Raw genomic sequence first — 22,894 nt, 5'->3', positions numbered from 1 at the left:
AAGAAATGGTTAGGTAAGGAGAAAAGGAGGAGAGGTGAGGAGGGAGGAGGAGGAAGAGGAGGAGGAGGAGGATGAAGAAGAGAGAGAGAGAAAGAGAGAGAGAGAGAGAGAGAGAGAGGAGAGAGAGATAGCACAGTGCAATGAAAATCTAGAGAGGAGAAGCATTTTGTGTTTATTTTGAATGGGGTTTCTTATTTCTGTCATTTTCTCCTTGTTTGTTATTGCTATGTGAAAATAATTATAATTTTTGTGGGTTTTGTGTTTCAGTCTGGGGCCACAGTGGATAGAATGCTGGGTCTGTAGTCAGTCAAAATTTAGCCTTAGGTGCTGTCTACCTGTGTGACCTTGAACAAGTCATTAGCTCACAGTCTGTCTTAGTTTCCTTCACTGTAAAATGAGGATAATAATAGCACTTACTTCCCAATATTGTTGTTGATCAGCTGATATTTGTAAAATGCTTAGTACAGTGCCTGGCACTTTATTTATTATTCTGCTTCATTACCAAAGCTATTAATAGCTTTGATTAATTTCTTTGCTTATGCTTTGTGCTTTCATAAGTAAACTACCATATTACCTACAAATAGGTATAATTTTATTGACAAAGCTTATAACTTTAATTTCTATTGTCTTATTCCTAATGCTAGAATTTCTATTACTCTGTCAACTGTTATTGAGAAGGTTCATTGTTGCTTTATCATTGTGTTAATTCATGTAGTTGATGCTTTTCTATATTCATTGTATACTTAATTTCTTAGAGCAGAGTAATATTCCATTACATTCTTATGCTACAATTTGCTTAGTTGTTTCCAATTTTTTATTGTCACAAAAAGTGTTACTATGAATATTTTGATATAAAGGAGGAATTTCTTCTTTTTAATGATCTTTGGGGAAGTAAGCTTAGTAATGGAATCTCTGGGTCAAATACTTTAGACACTTGATTTGTATAATTCAAAATTACTTTTCAAAACATTTGTATTTATCACAGCACCAACAATTTCCCTATCCTTTCTTACCATTAACTATTTCTATATCGTCATTTTTGCTAATTTGCTTGGTGTGAGCTGAAACCTCAAGGTTGTTTTGATTTTCATTTATCTTATTTTACATGATGTAGAGCATCCTTTCATAAGGTTTTTAGGGTTGAATTTTTTTGAGAACTCGTTATTCTTATTCTTTGACTATAACTGGGATACCAAACCCCCATTGTTGTGGGAGAAACACACTCTAGTATGTAGCAAGGTCTCACCCCAAGAATGGAAGATTCAAACTCTGTTCAGTCCAGAAGTAAGAAAAGAATTTTATTTTGAAGAAGTTTAAGAGAGTATAATAATGGCCTAAGAGCTGGTGGAATAGTCTGCGGGCTAATCACGTAGTTTTAGGGCTGTTGGATAAGCCCAGGGGCTAATAGAGAAGCCTCTCTGGAGCTGATGGAATATCAGCTCTCTAGGTGTGGAGTAGCAGCTCCATGTGTGAAGTAGCAGTTTTGGCTGTAGAGCTGTAGCTTCTACCCTCTGTGGATCAGGATTGGCATATTCATTAGAGTCTGGGGGATAATCCCATTCCAGAGAAATCTTCACCTTTCCTGAAAACCTTGGAAAATGGGCTTGGCCAAATTCAGGCATAAGTATGTTTTGGGGTTTGATATGTACGTCATGGGAATAAGGAGCATGTCCATGGTTAGGGGATTCTTCTGGAATGCCAGAGTCCCCAGTGCACAGATTCCATGTTGCCCCATTGTCCACTTTGTCATCATTTGTCAATGTGGGAAAAGTTTTGCTGCCCTTCTGGAGTGAGAATGTGTAGCAGGGCGGTGCAGTACATTGAAGGATCACTATAAGTAATTAGTTATGCCTTACAGTTCTGAACTAAAGTAAATATAGAACAATATGAGTGATTAATAAAACAGATTAAGTACAAAATTAATGCCCAGTATAGAATATTACAGATTCAATACATGGAATGGATAATTGATCAATATACATACAATTCATGCTTGATTAATGCTGAAACTACAGGTTTTGCCATTGATGTTTAACCAGTGCTAACTGGCAAGAAATACACGATTTTAATGTATGAGGGTCTTGTTTCTATTACTACCCCTCACTACCTGCTGTTTGCCCCCATCACCATCAGAGAAATTTGATCTAAGGATTTTTTTTCTCAATTTGATCACTTCCCTTCTTATTCTAGGTAAAGAAATATTGCTTGTGAAGAAACTTTTCACTTTTATGCAATTAAAGTTGTCTAGTTTGTCTTTTGTATTCTCTATATATAACTATGAAAGATATATAATTTGTTTCTCTTCAAACATTTTAATGTTTTTTTCTTTAATATAAAGTCATACACATTAAAAATCTATTGTAGAATATGCTTTAAGGTGTTAGTCCAAGTCTAATTTCTTTCAGATTGCTTTTCAGTTTTTGCAGTAGTATTTTTTAATTAAAAAGGGGAATTTTTCCTAAATTATTTTTGGTTTCTCATTTTTACAGACTACTTGATTATTTGAGTTTCCTGTCCCCCGCTCCCCAGTTCTCTTTTCCCTAGTTGTTCCATTGATTCGCTTCTCTTTATTTTATTTTTTGACATTTTATTTTATTTTTTAAAAGTTTTATTTAATTAATCAATTTAGAACATTATTCCTTGGATTACAAGAATCATATTCTTTCTCTCCCCTCTCCCCACCCCTTCCCATAGCCGATGAATAATTCCACTGGATTTTACATGTGTCTTTGGTCAAAAACTTTTTTCATGTTGTTAATGTTTACACTAGGGTGATCATTTGGAGTCTACATTCCCAACCATATCCCCACTGACCCATGTAACCAAGAAGTTGTTTTTCTTCTATGTTTCTGCTCCCACAGTTCTTTCTCTAGAATTGGATAGTGTTCTTTCTCCTAGATTCCTCTGAGTTGTTCAGGATCACTGCATTGCCACAAATGGAGAAGTCCATTACATTTGGCTGTACCACAGTGTATCAGTCTCTGTGTATAATGTTCTCCTGGTTCTGCTCCTTTCACTTTACATCAATTCCTGGAGGTTGTTCCAGTTCCCATGGAATTCCCCCAGTTCATTATTCCTTTGAGCACAATAGTATTCCATGACCAACATATACCATAATTTGTTTAGCCATTTCCCAACTGGAGGGCGTTCCCTCACTTTCCAATTTTTTGTCACCACAAAGAGCTCAGCTATGAATATTCTTGTACAGGTCTTTTTCCTTATTATTTCTTTGGGGTACAAACCCAGCAGTGCTATGACTGGATCAAAGGGCAGGCAGTCTTTTAGTGCCCTTTGGGCATAGCTCCAAATTTCCCTTCAGAATGGTTGGACACCTCTCTATGTTTAATTAGTACCAGATGATTTTTATGACTGCTGCTTTGTAATATAGTTTGCCAACTGAAAGAATCATTTCCTTTTTGGACCTACCTCTTTTAATTTATTTAATTTTCTAGATCTTTTATTGTTCCAAATGCTTTTTGCCATTTTCTTTAGTTCTGTAAAATGTTTCTTTATTTGTTTAACTGACATAGCATTAAAATTGTAAATTAACTTTGTTAGTGTCATTGGCACAGCCCAGCCATGAGCACTGAATATTCATCCAGCTATGTAAGTTCTGCTTTACTTCTTTAAGAAACACTTTGTAGTTGAAATTACTTAAGTATTTTGTATGCATTGGAAGACTGATCCCTCAAAATTTTATATATTTCTTAGTTATTCAGAAAAAAAGTTTTATTTTATTCTTACCTCTTGGATTTTATAATTGTATAGAAATGCTGTTGATTTCGAGGGAAGGTTAGTTGTTTTCTTTTTGTACCTAGTAGATTTGATGAAACTATTGATTGAGTATCTTTTCTTATTTCCAAGTATTTATAAGTAAATCATGTCATAACTAAATGGGATAGTTTCATTTCCTCTTTGCCTACTTTTATGCCTTTATTTCCCTTTTCTCATCATTACTTGTAGTATTCCAATTCTTTTTCAAATAATAGTAGAGGGAGTGGGTATCCATTTCTTTAATCCTGTACATAAAAATGTTCAAGTGTATCTTCACTGTATATAATCCTTAATTTTAGTTTTAGATAAATTCTTTGTAGGCTATTAAAAAGGTCCCTGTATGATAATTATGTGGTTTTGGATGTTTTTGTTTTTAATGTGATAAATTAATGTTGTACCTTATTTCTAACACTGACATAAATCCAACTTGTTGGCAATGAATTATTTCTTGGAAGAATCAATATAGTCTGTTCAAAAGGTCTGTTGTTTGAATTTTTAAAATGATATTCATTAATAACATTGGTCTATAGTTCTTCTGTGCTTTTATCTTTCTCTGGTTTAGCTATTAGGATTATATTTGTATCATAAAAGGTTTTTGGTAGAGTGATTTCTTTAACAAGAAAGATAAAGATTCAAAAGATTTTTTATTTGGTTTAATTAGCTCATAACCACATTCTCACATATCTACCCCAACTCCCTTACTCCAACTGAGAATACAAGGAAAACAAAATCCATTAAAGATATATTGAGTCAATCAAAGGAGATTTCTAAATTGACTGCATCCAGAAATATTCTTCTCATTCAGCATTCCAAGACCTTCACTTCTCTCTCAGGAATTGAGTAATATGTTTAATCCTTAGTTCTGTGGAATCATGTTAAGTCATTATAAGAGTTCTACACAATAGCATTTCATCACATACTTTGCTTGTATTGAAATTATATTTCATTTTAATGTTATTGCTTTTTGCTTTGGTTCTTCCAGATTATTTCCAGATTCCCCTCTATGTATTTGTATTCCTAATGAATCATTCTCTTTTATATTTCTTTATTGAGGTTTCCCATTGTGGATTCAAGTTTTTCTATTCTGCTAATTATTTTTTTTCAATGCAAACCATACATTCTGCTTTCCCAATTCTTATTTCTCTCTTAAACCATCTAGGATTATCCTATCATTTGGTGCTGTTTTTCTCTCTTTTAATCCCTTACCTTTTTTCTTAGAATCTACAAATATCAATTCTAAGGCAGAAAAATGGAAAGGGGTAGGCAATTGGGGTTAAGTGACTTGTCCAGAGGCATAGAGTTAAGAAATGTCTGAACTAGATTTGAACCCAGGTCCTCTCAAATCCAGGCCTGGTGCTTTATTCTCTGTGCCACTTAGTGGCCTTTTTCCATGCTCTATTGGTAATCCAGTGTTCCCTGCCTTATCAGTTGTTGACTTATTTTCCTTTGTCTTATTTTTATGCTTTCTTTATTATATTATATATAATATTAATATTTATTCATAGATGTCTGAAATTTCACCTGATTTGGAAATGATATTTCTTTCTTCTATTAAAATCTTCCCTATTGCTTTATCTACTTGTGCTCAGGGTCTATAAAGAGTTTTATTCTTCCAGAAATATTTGGCAATTTACATATTTTTTCCTTGTTTTCTCCTATTGCTAACTTTCTGACTCCTTCCCTTTTGATGGCGGTTTCCCTTCAGGATGAACCTCAAAGCTTTATTAGTCTCCTTTTCTGCAAAGCATTCATATTTCCCTAGTCTTAGCTTCTACTATAACTTCTATGCGAAGAAAACTGACCACAATTCGAAAATAGTCCCCTTACCTTCAGGACTGATGAAGTGATAACTCCTCCCTCGTTTCCCTTTCCCCCACTCTCTTTCCCTCATTCATACACTCACTGGTATCCTGATGTATTTCCTAGTTTTGCTGAATGGAATACTACCAATCCTCCCAGAGCATGATGGCTAGTAGGTGGGAGGCTTTTGAGTATGCTAGGGATTAAAGATGTGCCATCTCTGTTGTTACTCTGTCAGATTGTTATCTTGTTAAAGTTTCTAGTGCTTTGTATTACAAAGATAGATGGAATAGTTTTAAATCAAGAATAAGCTGTGAGGATTGAGGGAAGCATCTATCTTGTTGGTTAGGTGATCTAGAAATCTGCAATAGCTTTCTATTTGGTCTTCCTGTCTTATCTATCTCTATTCAATCCACCCTTCTTCATGCAGCTATCAAATTGATTTCCCTAAAGTGTAGTCTGAATGTTACTCTCTTTCTCAGTAATTTCCAGTCACTTTCTCTTGTTTCTATGATTAAATATCATGTTCTCTGTCATATAAAGATCTTTAAACCTAGCCACAATTGACCTTTCTAGCCTTAAATACACATTACTATCTTCTATTCTCACTATGATATATGCAGTTGGCTTTTTTACTGTTCTTTCAACCCAACACTTGCTCTTCTTTTTCCTGTATTATTTTGTGCATATGTTTCTGCCTCTTTTATACCCCCAAAGAATTACTAAGTTTTTTAAGGTTCAGATCAAGCACTATGACTTCATGAAAGTCATTCCTAATTCCCACCCTTCTCTACTGATATTTCTTTTCTTCATAAATTATTGGATTCAACTTAACATGATACATGTATAAACACACACACCCCTCTATATGGAAAGATAAAAACTCTATTAAATGCAATTTCAAATGCTGAAATACATGAAACCAAAACAGTCCCTACCCTCAAGAAACACATTCTAATTAAGGAATGTATAAATGAGATAGAAACATATTATACGTACAATGATACAGAAACAGGAGACCAAGTGTTAGGATGGAAGAACAATCAAAAGATCAGGGAATTAAACTTGCTCATTTTGGCTCCAAATGGCCAAACTAAGGACAGTGCTTGGGAATTGCAGAGAAATCATTTATGGCTTGATGTAATATTTCCTAACAATTAGAACTATCAGATGACAGTGGGTTTCCCCTCTGCTAGTGAGAGAACTGTATACTTCCTTTTCCCCTTGCTCACTGGAATTTTTCTAGCAAGGCTGCATGACTCTGTTAGCTATAATTAGAGAAGCATCTTTTATTTTTCAGATAGAGAAAAGACAGGAAGGTCTGAAGTATCTTCTAATTCTGCAGTTCTGTGAATGATCAAATGAACAGAGGACAAACTACTTCAGTTTGATATCCTTTTGAAGTTAGCACTTATTTTTCTCTGTGACAGAATTACAATGATCATAACTTTATTAGTTTAAAATTATTTGAATTTTATGAATCCTTAAGCTACATTTTCTAAGAGACTTCTAAATTATTTCACTCTGGCTATTACGTGTTTGTTGCAGTGTCCTCTTTTGTACATATCAAAGTTTATTTAAACATAGACTACAACTTCACTCTTCTGACTACATAGTCCTTTTAACACAGAGAAGATAATAGAAACCAGAATGACAGTAAGGAATGAGGGAGACTGGCAAATTAGAAAGAATAAAATGATGTGGCAGGAAGATGAAAGCAATTCCAATAAGTTCAGTGCAATTATATCATTCTGCTTAAGTTCTGAGATCCTGGTACTAGAACAATTTTTTTTAAACTATATTACATAGGACCCTAAAGCCTTTAAGGAAAGAAATCAAGAATAAGGGAAGTATAATACGAAGAATACGAGACTAGAAATCACTAGACCTTTGTTTTAGCCCTAGCTCAATCAATAATTAGCTGCGTTATCATTCTCAAACTGTTTAATCTATTCTGGGCCCTAGTTTCTTCCTCTGTAAAGTGAAGCATTTGCTCCATATGCTATAACTGTCTATTACAATCCTAAAAATCCTATGAGCTGTGATTCTGTGATTCAATTCAACTCAGTTAAACCATTTTTAATTAAGCATCTACTACATATTAAATAGTATGCAAAGTGCTAGGAATACAAAAGAAGAATAAAGTATTTCTACTTTCAAGGGAGTTTATTTTTTATTATGATTCCAATGTTGAAATGATTTGATAATCCTCTTTTGACATCTTAGCCACTAGAGTCCCAGCAGGCTAATAGTTTTGTAAGGCATTTTAGTATTTGTAATGCTGATATCTAACATGATTAACATGTTATTAATTTTCTCTTTGTCTTTTCTTTTAGGAAAGAAATGGAACACTGCTGTGACCCAGCCAATCTCTTTGCTATGACTAAACAAAATTCTCCTTTGGGGAAGAGCATACGATATGATGGGGAATTATTGTACTCTTTCACCATTGACAATTCAACTTATTCCCTCCTCCCCCAGGTTAGTATCTACCATGTTGATGTGTTTTAATAATTTTAAATTTCTCTAGATTTGACAATAATGACTAATTTGGATTGGGTAGTGGATTCATTAAATTATTTAGTTTTCAATTTTTTTGTGTACATTCTCTCTTCAGGCAGCAACTTTAACCCTAATTATATTTATGTGCCTACTGTGGGCAGGGCAGAGGAAATAAAATTAAACACTTTAAGGTTTCTATCCTCTTCAAGTTCACAGGAAGTATGGTAAATCCACATGTGAATGAAGGCACCGAGGCAAGAAAGTGTAGACCACATGCAGTTTGACTAGATTATATATGGGTAGAATAGAAGTGGGTGTGGACCTATGTGGTGTGTTAGAACAAATCTTGAATTTAGAATCAGAGGATCTAAATATGTGTATATACATACATATATCTGTACTAATCTTTTACACATCACAGGCTTATCAAAACTTCACTTGTGGGCTTCTTCTTAGCCATCTTATCATAAACTCCAGGATAAATCAGGATTATATTTCATCATTAACAAAATTTTGAATTGTTTACTTAATCACCCAGGTTCAAAGCTCTCAGTTCAATTTATAAAATATTATTTTTAATTAATGGGAAGAACTTCCTTTCTCCTTAGTAGTTGCATATATTTCTCTCCTCTAAAAGTCCAATTGACTTAGGGTTGAATAAATATTAGTTATTGGATATTTATTGTTATTCAGTCATTTCAGTCATGTCTGATGCTTCATGACCCCATTTGGAATTTTAATGACAAAGATACTGGAGTGGTTTGCCAGTTTCTTCTACAGTTCATTTTACAGATAATGATACTGAGGCAAACAGGAGTAACTGACTTGCCCAGGGTCATGATACTAATAAGTGTCTGATACCAGATTTGAACTCAGGAAGATGAGTTTTCCTGACTTCAAGCCTAGCACTCTATTCATTGTGGTACCTAGCTGCCCAGTTTTTGAACATACTATTTCTTAATCACAGAATCAATTACATAGACACAAACAAATATTCATACTTAAAGCATGAGAAGAATTGCAGCCAGAGTCATCTTGAACTATCATGCAAATTCATATGACTTTTCTTCACTATTCAGTTAGCTTCAATTAGGATAAAATTAAAATGTTTGTCAAAATATGTATAATCAAATAAAGCAAATTCCTTCATTAATCATGTCCTGAAAGTATTTCTTATTTTTCATTTTGAGTTCATTGCCTCTCTGTCAGAAAGTGAGTAGTGTGCTTTTCTTTATAATGCATTATTTGAATTTTTTTTCCTGGTTGTGCTTATTTCACTCTGAAACCATCTATACAAGTTGGCCTATTTTTTTTTCTGAAACTGTCCATTCCACCATCTCTATGTTACAGCAATATTCTATTAGAGACACATTTCTCAATTTGTTTAACAATTTCCTATTTGGTGAGACATACCTTTAGCTTCCGGAGTTTTACTTCTAAAAAAACAGATGTTATAATTATTTTTGTATATATGGGTCTTTTTCCTCTTTCTTTGATCTCATTAAGAGTATATGTCTTTCTCTCTTTCTTTGTTCCCTTTTGAGAAGATGCATATTAGCGGTATCACCAAGGATATATACAGTTTAATGACCTTTGGGGAATAGTTCCAAATTGCTTTCCAATTTAATCTATTTATAGTTTGAGTGTTAATAATTCAATTGTGGTTTACTGAACTTTCTACATATACAACTAAGTCAGTGTTATAGATTCTGTACTAATATTTTTCAAGCTCAAGTTTTTTGTTTAATCTAGGAGATGGTGGAACTAAGGTTCTAGACTAGAAAGTTATTGCCTCTTCTCTCTTCTCTCTTCTCTCTCCTTGTTCGCATTCAGCTGCTCCTCATTCCAGGCAAAGCTTTAGGGTTTCTATATAGTCTCTATAGATGTAATTTTTCTGATTTCTTTTACTTAGGTCTATTTCTGCTTTTTTCTTTGTCTGAGATCATGATTGCTACTCCTATTCTTTTTTACTTAAGTTGAAGCTTAATAGATTCTGCTCTAGCCCCTTAGTTTAACTTCGTGTGTGTCTTTCTGTTTCAATTATGTCTCATAAACATGTTGTTTGACTTCAGTTTGTAATCCATTCAGTTTTATGGGTGAGCTCATCCCCTTCACATTCATATTTTGATTATTGTGTGTTTCCCTGTAGCCATTTCTTTGATTTATCCTTTTCTGCCTTTTTTTTTTACCTTGTCCCACCTCAAAAATCTATTTTGCTTCGGATTGGTGCTTCCCTTAATGTGTCCAGCTTTTAATCTTTTCCACCACCCATTTTTCTTATTCTTTTACCCTTGTATTTCTTGGATAAGAAAATTTCTATATCTGAGTGTGTACATATATTCTTCCTTCTTTGAATCAATTTTCATGTGTGAGGTTCAAGCATTGTCTATACCTCTTCCATTTTCTCCTCTTTTGTAAAAGCTCTTCCTTGTGCATCTCTTTTATGTGAGGGAATTTTCACTATTCTACCGCTTATTTTCTCCCTTTTACCAGTTAATCTTTTTCTCACCTCTTTATTTGTTTTGATATCATCCCAATATAATCAGCTCACGTCCATGCTTTCTGTCCATTTAGACTCAAACTGCCTGAATTACATGAATCATTTTCACATACAGGAAGGTAAACAATTAATTTTATTAAGTCCCTTGTGAGTTCTCTTTCATGTTAACCTTTTAATGCTTTAGTCTTTTATTTGAATGCCAAATTTTATATATACCTCTGGTATTTTCATCAGGAATGGTCCAAAGTATTTTATTTAATTAAATATCCATTTTTCCCATGAAGGAGTATACTCAGTTTTGCTAGGTAAGTTATTCTTGATTGCAATCCTAGGCCTTCTGCCCTCCAGAATATCATATTATACTACTTTAATGTGGAAGCTGCTAAATCTTCAGTGATCCTTAATATGGCTCTACATTATTTGAACTTTTTCTTTCAAGTTGCTTGCAATATTTTCTTCTTGATCTGAGAGCTCTGGAATTTTGTTATAATATTCCTGGGAGTTTTCATTTTGGGATTTGTCTCACTGGTAATTGGGAGATTCTTTACATTTTTATTTTACTCTTTGTATCTAAGATATGGGGCAGATTTTTTTTTTGTAATTTCTTTTGCATGTGCCTAGTGCCTGCCCCCTCCCCAGTATTACAGATATTTTCTGCTTATCATTCAAGTTGTCCCAAGCAGGAAAAAATCTCTCTCGACCTTTTGTTAGCTCTGCTGCTCCAAAATTTTATCTGAAGTGTTATTTAAAAGTAGTTTGGAGGATAATGTTGGTTGAGTTCCATTGAGTTGCTGTCTTGCCTTAGTCATCTTGACTCAGCTCCCATTTTTTTATTATATTCCTTATTGGGGTAGGGTGTGTGTCTAAGATTTGTGTTATAATTGCTAAGGAAATATTTACTGTTGTTTGGGGTTTGGGATGATCTCTATCCCTTTGCCCATCTTTTTTTTTTCTTCAAGCTGATTCTTTGGGATCCATCTTGTACAGAAATGAACCTTCATTGTTCATATGGCCATCCAGGTCACAGATGTAATAAAAGAGACTTTTACTTCATGTGCACTGTGTTGGTGGTGCTTTTGAATCAGGATCTTTTGACTTTTCACCTTCAGAAATAAAACATTTTTGTCAGTTCTCAGGACTCTTCATTGTCACTGCAGCAACTTCTCTTACTCTCAGGTGGAGTTATACCATCTCATGCAGTGTAAACTAGGTTTAGAAATGTCTACAATTTAACTTCAGAGTTCCCTTCAATCCCTTTATTATCATATCCCTTTTCTCAAACAACCTTTATTTTCCATATCAGCTCCTCCTCCTCCTTCTGCTAAGAAAGTATATAAATTAGTTTCCAAGTGTTACTTTTTTTTTTGTAAGACATTTAATAGATCAGATGATTCATATAACACTAACTGGGTGGACTCTGAAAACCATCACCTCACTATGAATTACCCATCAATTTCCCAATTCTTTTATCTTTCTTTTAAAATATCCTTAAATGCCCTTATTTCTTCTCTCTTACTCTATGTCTAAACTTAGGAGAATTTTATGACATTCTATTTTAAAAAACCCCAGAATAATTGTTAAATATGTTATTATCCTCTTTGAAATAGTGAAAATAAATTTATATATAGAAATTTGCTAATACTTCCTTAAGCCTACAATCTATATGACAATAACAAATAAAATAATAGTTATATGCAGCTAATATACAAAAAATAAAACCGAAAAAAGGCAAGTCACTATCATTAACTGCCATCAGTATTATCAGGCACTTTGTGTATATGTTTTTCTAAGTAAATACCTAGGGGAAAAGGGAAAAATGCTATTCTAGATTATTTGAGAAAGGAGAAAATACTTTGAGTTAGATGTGAGAAGAGGACAAGAATTTAATCTTAATTTGAAAAAAAAATAACCATTGAAAGGCTTTAAGCAATGGAATGACAATCAGATTTTTGTTTAAAGATTATCAATCTGATAGCAATTTGAAGGATGGATAGGAGAGAATGGGAGGAGACTTTAATAGAAGGCTATTGCAATAGTTCATGGAGTATAGTAAAGAGAATCTGTCCCCTTGGGGTGGCTCTGGGGAAAACAAAAAGAGAACTGATATAAGAAACTTTGCTGAGATTGAACTGGCAGAATTTAATAACTAGTTGGATCCACAGGATGCAATTATATAAAGTGTGAGCTTTAGATTCACCTCATGGGCAAGGGTGGGCTGGGACTGGGACTGATAGACCTTAGCCTCTGGTCTCAGACCTGGGAGAAGTGAGGTAGCTTACTCTCTTGGCTTACACCTATTGATATTGTTCGCTGCCATTGTATATCCTCTATGTAATTAAACCATTAGAGTATTATTTCCCTAACATGTTGAAGTGATTGCAAAGAATGTTATGGCTCTAGGAGAAAATGGACAGTGAGTGGGTATAAAAATGAGCTAAGAGATTGTGAATCTGGGAGTGCTAGGGAGTACAATGCTCTGCTCCCTTGCCTTTGTGGGGGAGCTGCCTGTTAGACTGCTGAAGCAAAAGATCTTCCAGAACCTTTTCAGATTTATATTTCTATGCAGGGCATTCTAGCCTCGCTGACAGTGAAAAACAAAGTTATCATTAGATATTCTGCCAAAATTATGATCCCTTAACTTGCAAATAGAGTTCCTCTCCATTTCTTCTTCTTCTGAACCTTAATCTCCCTATCTCTCATCAATTAGAAATATTCTGGAATTCAATGTGGATAGCAGAAATTACTACTTGCTTTCAGATTCTGGACTCTTTGCTGGGCTCTCATCTTTAGTTTTCTGGCTTAGAATGGGGCAGATTAACTTTAGCCTTGTGAATAGGTTGTTATTTTAATGGAGGAGAGGAGGGGAAGGGGTTCCAATTTGAGATGGGAGCCATGGCAGGGCTGTGTAGGAATAAAATTCCCACTGTTTTGCCCAGGGCTGTATCATTTTTCTTGGCTATCACCAGACAGCCCAAATTTTGGGCAGGCATTTAACTGACTTTGCATGCTTGTATTATTTGATAAAAGCTATTAGGCGAGAGAATATATATCAAGAAAGGGAGATTTCCAGAGAATGAAATCACTTGGAAATGAGCAGAGGGTGTAGTAGGAATGTTATGGACTGCAGCTGTGTTGATGGAATCTTAAAAATATTTTCTTTTTGGTTTAATCAAAACATGGACAATTCATCATCAGCCTCCTGAACTAATCCCTGCTGAATAAATATGCATTGGATTCCATTTCAAAGGTGAATCTAGTTATTTCTTTTCAGTATAAAAACTCACAGGGACCACATGAATGGAAAATAACAAAACATTATTTGCTTCTATACATTTCACATAATCCCCCAATGTAGACAATCATTTTTAGCTATTTTACCCTGCCATAGAGTTTCTTGCTTATTTCATAACCCACAGGAGTGGACATGAAGGAACACAGAAAATCTTCCTTGTCTTTTAAGAACCAACAATTAAAAATTTATCAAAATCTTCAGATTTTCTAAAATATGTACCACAAAGAGAATGATTTGAAATTCTGCTAACTAATCTGTTTATTTGATGAAGACAATGCCTGTATAAGTAATTCTAACAATCCCCATATTTTTAATCTAGCTGTCTATATTTTCTAGTGTTGCATTTGTTCTTACACTTCCTTATTGCAACATTTGTCTTTTTTTTTTACCATTACAATCCAGGGAATTCTCACAGGACAATACCATTTAATCCAGACATAGAAGGTCTAGGTTAGAATTCAGCATACTATTGAGGTCTTTCTTTAGCTTGGTCTCTATGTGCTCTTATGGATTAAAAGCACAGGATTTCTATAAGAAATGAAATGAGAGCTTATGTCAGAAAAAAACAATAATCAGCTTCTTGTAATAGTAAATAAACTTTTTGGACCTGAGATTTGGGAAAAATGAAGGGATAGAGAACGCTACAGTCTCTTTAACCATTAGTGAGACTTTAACGCCCGCGTTGGCCAGGACCATGAAAGATGGAAAGGAGTGCTCGGCAAACACAGCGTGGGCAAAATGAACAACAACGGCCTACTGCTACTCAGCAAATGCTCAGAGTTCGAACTCACCATCACAAACACTGTGTTCAGAATGGCGAACAAATATAAAACAACATGGATGCACCCACAATCAAAGCAGTGGCATCTCATTGACTACATCATTGTACGCCGGCGAGACATCCAGGATGTAAAGATCACCAGAGCCATGAGAGGAGCTGAATGCTGGACAGACCACCGATTGGTTAGAGCGACTCTTCAAATGTGCATTGTGCCTCGCCATCCAAAACGTGCCCAGTTGTGCATTTTACAACGTGAGTCGTCTTAGAGATCCATCTTATTTGCAAACATTCCAGTCCTGCCTGGACGACAAGCTGTCTGCCAAGGGACCACTCACTGGAAGCCCAACCGAGAAATGGAAACAGTTCAGAGATGCAGTGAAGGAACCATCAAAGGCAGTCCTAGGCCCCAAACAACGCAACCACCAGGACTAGTTTGACGAGAACAACACTGCTATTGAAGACCTATTGAGCAAAAAGAACAAAGCCTTTATGGAATGGCAAAATAGCCCAAACTCTGCTCCTAAAAAGAAAAGATTCAAGTCTCTCCAAGCCACAGTGCAGTGTGAGATCAGGAAAATGCAAGACCAATGGTGGGAAAAAAAGGCAGAAGAAATCCAGCACTTTGCTGATACAAAAAACTATAAACAATTTTTCAGTGCCCTCAAGACTGTCAATGGGCCATTAAAACCCACCACCACTCCCTTGCTATCCTCTGACAGTGACACTCTCATAAAAGATAAAAAAGGCATCAGCAACAGGTGGAAAGAACACTTCAGTCAGCTTCTCAACCGACCTTCTTCAGTCGACCAAAGGGCCCTTGACCAGACCCCCCCAAAACCACACCATTGAACAACTTGACATCCCTCCTTCAATAGAAGAAGTCCAAAAAGCCATTAAACAAATGAGTGCAGGCAAGGCACCCGGTAAAGACGGGATCCCAACTGAGGTGTACAAGGCCTTAAATGGAAAGGTGCTTCAGACATTCCACATAGTGCTGACCTGCATATGGGAAGAGGAAGACATGCCCTTAGAACTGAGAGATGCCTCCATTGTAGCCCTGTACAAGAACAAAGGTGCACGAGCAGCCTGTGACAACTACAGAGGCATCTCACTACTCTCCACTGCTGGAAAGATCCTCACCTGTGTTATACTCAACAGACTCCTGTCATCTATTTCAGAGCAGAAACTGCCTGAATCACAATGTGGCTTCCGACCAGATTGCAGCACCATCATCATGGTCTTCACAGTGAAGCAAATGCAGGAAAAATGCCTTGAGCAGAACCTGAGTCTCCACATTGTCTTCATAGACCTGATGAAGGTGTTCGACACAATGAACAGGGACGCATTGTGGGTGATCCTCAGCAAGCTCGGTTGCCCAGCAAAATTCATCAAACTGATCCAGCTCTTTCATGCCGACATGACAGGGGAAGTCCTATCTGTTGGAGAGACTTCCGGCCGCTTCAACATCTCCAATGGCATGAAATAAGGCTTTGCCCTCGCTCTGGTACTATTCAACCTATCCTTCACCCAAGTATTACAACATGCTGTGATGGATCTAGACCTGGGCGTCTACATCAAATACTGACTGGATGGCTCACTATTTGACTATTTGATTAGTTTGGTTACATAATAAGATTATATTAATATGTCATATAGTCCAACCCCTTCATACATAAAAGTATGGCTCAGACAGGTTAAGTGATCTGTTCAAGATCCTTTAAATACAAAGTAATAATAGATCTTGGGATTCAGATCCAGAACATTTAACTCCAAATTTAAAGTTCTTTCTGCTATAGCATAGTTGAAGTTTTGTGGGAAATAAGGATATTGATGTATTTGGGATAAACAGAATCTAATATTTATCAGGACTACCATTTCAATATAATTTCATTCAACAAATGTTGATTAAGTTTCTATTACGTGTGAGGCACTGGGTGATGGAGTTATGTTAAAGACAACCTCTACTTTTATAGCTTTTACTTATCTTGTCTAGGTAAGATTCAGCTGAATAGCACAGTGGATAGAGAAGTATGTTTGGGATCAGGAAGACTCGTGTTTATATTCAAATCCAGCCATAGACACATATTAGCTGTGTGGCCCTGGGCAAGTCAGTTAAACCTATTTGCTTCAGTTTTCTCATTTGTAAAATGAGCTGGAGAAGGAAATAGCAAATTACTCCAGAATCTTTGCAAAGAAAACTTCAGATAAGGATCACAAAGAGTTGGACACAATAGAGAAGATGAACCAACAAATGAAATATATAGTCCAGTGTGGAACTGCATGCAATAAAAGAAATACACCACATGGTCAAGATGGTGGCTTAGAAGCAGCAAAAGTCAATTTCTCTTTGAAAACCCTTCCACACCATTCAAAAACAAAGAGCTTCAAGGGGGGGATACAAAACCAAATCCAACAATAGGACAGAGCCAGGGGTCCCTCCTTCTTGATTCAACTTAAAAGGTAAGCAGAGAAGGTTGAATTCTTGGGTTTAAGGAAAAAAAAGAAGGAAAGTCCCAGGACCCCTCCACGACCTACTGTGCTGAGACTCAGGGGTTGGTGGGATCTCAGGAGAGGGCTTCAGCCAGAAAGGAATACCTTGCTACCACAGCTTCTTCAGGTTCAGGGCTCTGACCACAAAACTAGCAGAGTGGCAGCTGGAGGAGAGGGGCAGAAAGGAGGGCAGCCTGGTTGCAGTTTTCACCATCACTCCTCCATCTTGGGCCTCTGCCTCTGGAAGTTTTGGGCTCAGGGTATATCCAGCTCTGCAGATCAGCTTAATTGGCTTAATCTAGTCTATCAATAGTGCAGATAATAAGCCTCCAGAGGGTAGAAAAGCTCAATCTCCAACACCCCTCCCTCACCTACTGTGCTGAGACCCAAGGTAAGAATCTGGCAGACTGAGATCCCAGGGAGAAGGCTGTAACCACAAAGAGTATCTTGGTATCACTGTGGGAAGTTCAGGGCTCTGACTAGGCAGCTGGCAGAAAGGAGGAGAGGAGGATGAGGCTAACTACCTTCATCCTCTACACCATCACTTTCACCTTCAGTTTTTGCTTTCAGCTGGGGAAGATCTGGCCTCAGGACACATTAATATAACAGGTCAATTCCTTCAGCCTAATCCAGATAATCAGCAAAGCAGATAAGAAGCTCCTTCACTGCAGAAAAGCCCAAACTCACAGATCCAGCAAATAAACAGAGGAGCAAGAATGTAGCCAATAAGGAGGGGGAAAGAGGGAAAAAATATGAGTAAACAACAAAAAAAGAAATTACAATCAACAGCTTCTATTCAGGTAATGAACAAAGAACAAATGGAATAATTTTTACCCATACAGGATCAAGGAACTTGAAGCAAAAACTCAGGAACTCCAGCAAATTGGGCACAGGTTTTGGAAAAACTCAATACACAATTAAAAAAATAATTAAGAAAGACTGAAGAAAATTGGGAAAAGAACTAGATTCTAGTGTTCTGATATCTGCAAATTAGAAAAAGATGTTATTAATGAATTAGTCAACAAGGATTTACTAAATGACTTTGGAGTCAAGGAGTAATAAAGGGCCAGATTTAGTGTTAAGGAGACCTGAATTCTGGTCCCAACTTTAACTTTCTCAGTTAAACAGACTTATGAAGATAATAAACTCCATTCTTACAAGAAATTTCCTGTACCAGTAAAGTCACAGATTTTAATCATGTGCCAGGCACTACTAGGCACTGAAGAAATACAAAGATGGAAAGAAAGCAGTCCTTGACCCCAAGGAGCTTACTTTCTATCGATAGGATATAACATGTTCATAAATAAGCAAATATTGAAATGTACCAAATAAATTTTTAAAAACTGATGGGATTTTCACAAATGAAAATAAGACAGATTGAGGCACAAATTTCAATCAACATATGGGTACAGCTAGCAATAACCAGTAAATAAACTCTTATAGCTCCTCAGTTAGCCAAAAAGACCATGAGGTGAGGTGAGGTGAGTTAGCTTTTTTATAGTTTTTTTTTTCTGGGAAGCACAGACCAAAGATGGGAATCAATATAATTAGTTACAAAGGTCTGAAATGATGGAAAATAAGGTTGGTTGGGAATTTGTAATGCAGGGCAAGGAAAAACCCTTTCCTGACATCTTGTTGGAATGGAAAGCTAATTGGTGGTATCTACTTCTAATTATTTTCATAGCAATAACAAATGAAACTTTCTTGAAAAAAGAAAGCCAGTGCTGTAGGGATAACAGACTTCCTTGCACCTATCCACATCTTGCAAGGCTTGTTAGTGACATAGTAAACCTCCCTTAATTTATATGGACAGTAGGATGGATAGTGAGAATTTAGATGAATTAAGGAGATCTAAAATTTAAACTTAATCCAGAGAGGGAAAGTGAATTTCTGAACTTAACTCAAAGATAAAAAGCGTGACAGGCAATTTTACAACATGGTGGTAATACAGAATAGAATCAATAACATAATGGAATCAGAGTCAATTTGATTTTCTCAGGGTAGAACACTAACAACAGGCAAAATCAAGAAAATATTCTTGAAAAGGGGGGTGTTGAAGGTTCAAAAAGGTTCAAAATGGGGAGTGAGAATGTTCTAAGAATAGGAGAGATTCTAAAATAACAAGTCAAGAGATGAAATGTCATGCACTAGGAATAACAAACAAATAGATCAATTTGTCTGGAATTTAGGGTGTCTTTCAGCTTTGCTACTATGTTACAAGTAATTTCCTTTGTTTTTGTAATGCCATATTTTAATTTTTAATATTTCTCATCATTGAAGAGTAATCCTATGCAATTTAAATTGGCAATCAATGATAGGTGAATTATTTTTTCTTGACTGCTTACAAGACTCCTTTTATCTCATAACTATAGAACTTATTTAATATATTACTAGGTGAGTTAAATGTTTGGTTCCTCTTTGATATTGTCCCAAAGGTTATATTGATAGGTTCTTTTTTATTTTAAAAACTGAAGTACATTTTCTTGTTTTTATCTCCTGAAATGTGTTTTACATGCTTATTGTTTCATCATGTGATTTGGATAAGCTCATGACTCTCAGAGTGTAAGAGTGAGCTTTCTCCTTCAGGCTAATTGCTTTTATTTGGAGATACTTCAAATGTTTGTATAATATTTATTTTTATTTCATTTTTCTCTGACATGCTTTTCCTTTCTCCTAGTTTTTTGTGTTGATTGCACCATTTTTAACTTTAAATATTCACTGCTTTTTTGAGATTTTTCACTTCCATTTTAAATGACTAGTTCTCTTATTTTTCATTCAAATCTCTCTTTAAGAACTCTAACTTATTTTTAATCTCTCTTTAAGTAGCTTTCTCATCCTTTTGAGGGAGGTCTAGATTACATATAAACTATTGTGTCCAATTTTTGGCTACACATTATAAAAGATACATAATAATGTATAGAACATTTAGACAAGGACGACTAGTATAGTGAGAAGTCAGGAATTCATCTCATTTCAAGTTTGATTGCATGAACTAGGAATTAAAAGGGAAATTATAGCTTTTGTCAATTATTTCAAGGACTGTCATGTGTAAGAGAGATTAGATCTGTTTTGTTTTACCTCAAAATTCAGTATCAGAAATAAGAGGAAGGCTATAGGGTGGGAAATGTATGCTTGATGAGAGAAAAATCCATCATAAACAATTAAGGTACATAAATGGGTAGTAAAAGGAATAGCTTGCCTTTGCTGGTAGATTTTCCCTCATTGGAATCATTCAAGATGTGATTCTTTCATATATTTGATATGGCATCTAGGAGGGATAGTGGATAGAGTGTGGCATTAGAATCTGGGATACCCAGATTCAAGTCCTTTCTCAGTCTCTTATCAGCTATATAGGAGTATACTTCTGTGACCTGATTATTAATTTTTAATAGAAGCATTTTCACCTCAGAAATGGGCAATAATACAAATCAAGTTTTGATTTGTTTTGCTAATTATCTAGATTTAAGAAAGTTTTAATACAGCAGATTATAGGTAAAAGTATATGCATACAATCCCTCCCACCCTAATATTTATACCCAGAGAGCCTGGTTGTTAAAAAATTTGCCATCATATTCTGTATTGCTCTATAAACATTGTTTGAGCTCAGTAAGAGTATGGTACAAGGATTAAGGAATTAAGCCATCACTAGCGTAGAGGTCTGGTGATAGCAGTAATAATAGTAATAAGAATAATAATTGACATTTATATTGCACATAAAAGTTTGCAGAATGCTTTATATCTATAATTTCATTTGAGGCACACAATTCCCCTGAAGTTACATGATGCTGGATTTTTCTTTGTGCCACAGTTTTCTCATCTGCAAGAGAGGATAATAATAGAATCTACTTATAGGTAATGTTATGAACAACAGGATTGTTGTGAAGATCAAATGAGACAATATGTATAAAGTGCCTCATAATGCAAATGTTATTTTTATTATTTTCTAGAAGGACACTAAGATTGATTTCAACTCTGAAATTTTATGTTACTGTTTGTGAAATCTGAGTATAGTTCTACATGGAGAGAATAATAAATATTCAGTCTTTTTTATAATAAAGTCAAACATTGTTTAGACTTTAAAATACAAAATCAATAATAACAATAACAAAAATAACAGACAACTAATAAAGGTAAGTTCATATAGCATAAAATGGTATTTATATGCTCTGAGGAAGAGAGAAAAACTTATTTTAAAGAATTTGTACTTTTTATGAGGGTTGCTGAAGGAATAAGAAAACATCAGAAGGGAGATGAAAGAGAAAGAAAATTGAATGAGGGTTCACAGGAAAAGACCATTAAAATAATTGAGGAGGAGAGAGAAGTGAACCAGGGTAGCACACTTTTATTTTGGGGGATGAGTAGAGTTTAACAAAGTTTACATCAGTAATAGTAGATTTAAGGGTTCTGGGGCTGGGCTGGGGAGCAAGATGAAATATCAGTGTGAAAAAGTAGGCTGAGATTTTTTTTTTCAATCAAAATAAGTTTCTGGTACTTAGTGCTATTTTTAAAGGTAGTAATAATAGCTCCTGGGGAAAGAAGAGAAACAACCATTTATTAAACTCCTTCTATATGCCAGGCCCTGTGCTGTATTTTAGAAAATTTCTCTCATTTGACCATCATAACAATCATTGGAGGCAGGTATTATTATTACCACTATTTTACAGTTGTGGAAACTAAGGCAAAGTTTATAGCATTTGACCAAGGTCACACAGCTTATATCTGAGGCCATATTTGAAATAAGACTTCCTGACTACCTTCACTACTCCATCTAGCTGCAAAATTATCTATTACAACAATGAATGGTAATGCACTAAATTTAGGACAAAAGTATGAGTTAAAAGATGGATTAGAAAACAGAGCTCAATAATTTACTACAGATAAGAAACATATATAGTCAAAGATAGGAGCTGGAATAAAGTGGATTATTTTTATCTTAGTCCAGAAAGCAGTAGTTCTAATGAAGATATCTAATATAGTAATAGTTAAAATTAAATAACATCAAGAGAGACAAGTGGGAAAATATATTATGCTTAAAGTCATCAAAGGTAATGAAAAATACCAAATGTAGTTTTATATAAAATGAACTCAAAGCATGTAAGTTCTTAAAGCAATAGCTAATTTGAATCATAAAACTATTTGTACTAGATAGTGTAATTTGAAGATGACTTTCACTTGACAATTTTCGACCTTGACAAATCTAACAAATAGGTAAAGAAATATATTACATATTTGATTAGAATATTGGTTTAATGAAATACAATAGTTAATTTGATTAAAGAAAAAAATTAGAGAATATACATGTTTTTCAGCAACATTACAAAGATTGACCAGCTATGTTTTTTTTCACAAAATGACTAATATGGAAATATATAACTACATATATATGGTATATCTTATTAAAAATAATAAAAACACAAGACTGAAAAGTTAATGCCATCAAAATCATGTATCTAAATGAAGAACTAGCATTATTGATAATGGAGAACAATGGAAATTTTTTCATTGAAGCTAGAAGCAAAGCTAATGATGCCTGATCCCACCATTATTACTAGAAACCCTACTTCTAGCAGTAGGAGTAATGATAGTTATTGCATCTGTGATTTTTCCCTTTGCCCAAAGTAGGTCAGCACTGCCTGCATGGACTTCAAGTTTTAGAGAGTTGCCTGTGGCATGAAGAGCCTAAGTGACTTTCCTAAGGACAAAATCTAGTATATGTTGGGAAGGGAACTTGAGTGCAAGTCTTTCTGATTTCCAT

The 22,894-nt window shown here is 35.0% G+C and overlaps 1 protein-coding gene across 1 annotated transcript in view; it reads left to right on the top strand.

Moving 5' to 3' along the window:
• The window catches only part of ST8SIA1 (ST8 alpha-N-acetyl-neuraminide alpha-2,8-sialyltransferase 1), a 131,757-nt gene that overhangs the window by 15,434 nt on the left and 93,429 nt on the right, over nucleotides 1-22,894 (top strand). Inside the window, exon 2 of the mRNA XM_016425868.2 lies at nucleotides 7,911-8,055. Coding sequence (XP_016281354.2) covers nucleotides 7,911-8,055 — 145 coding nt within the window. The remainder of the gene's footprint in view (nucleotides 1-7,910; nucleotides 8,056-22,894) is intronic.

Source organism: Monodelphis domestica, chromosome 5 (genome assembly GCF_027887165.1).
Source record: "Monodelphis domestica isolate mMonDom1 chromosome 5, mMonDom1.pri, whole genome shotgun sequence".
NCBI classification, from domain to species: Eukaryota; Metazoa; Chordata; class Mammalia; order Didelphimorphia; family Didelphidae; genus Monodelphis; species Monodelphis domestica.
This window is presented reverse-complemented; position numbering and strand designations above follow the sequence as displayed.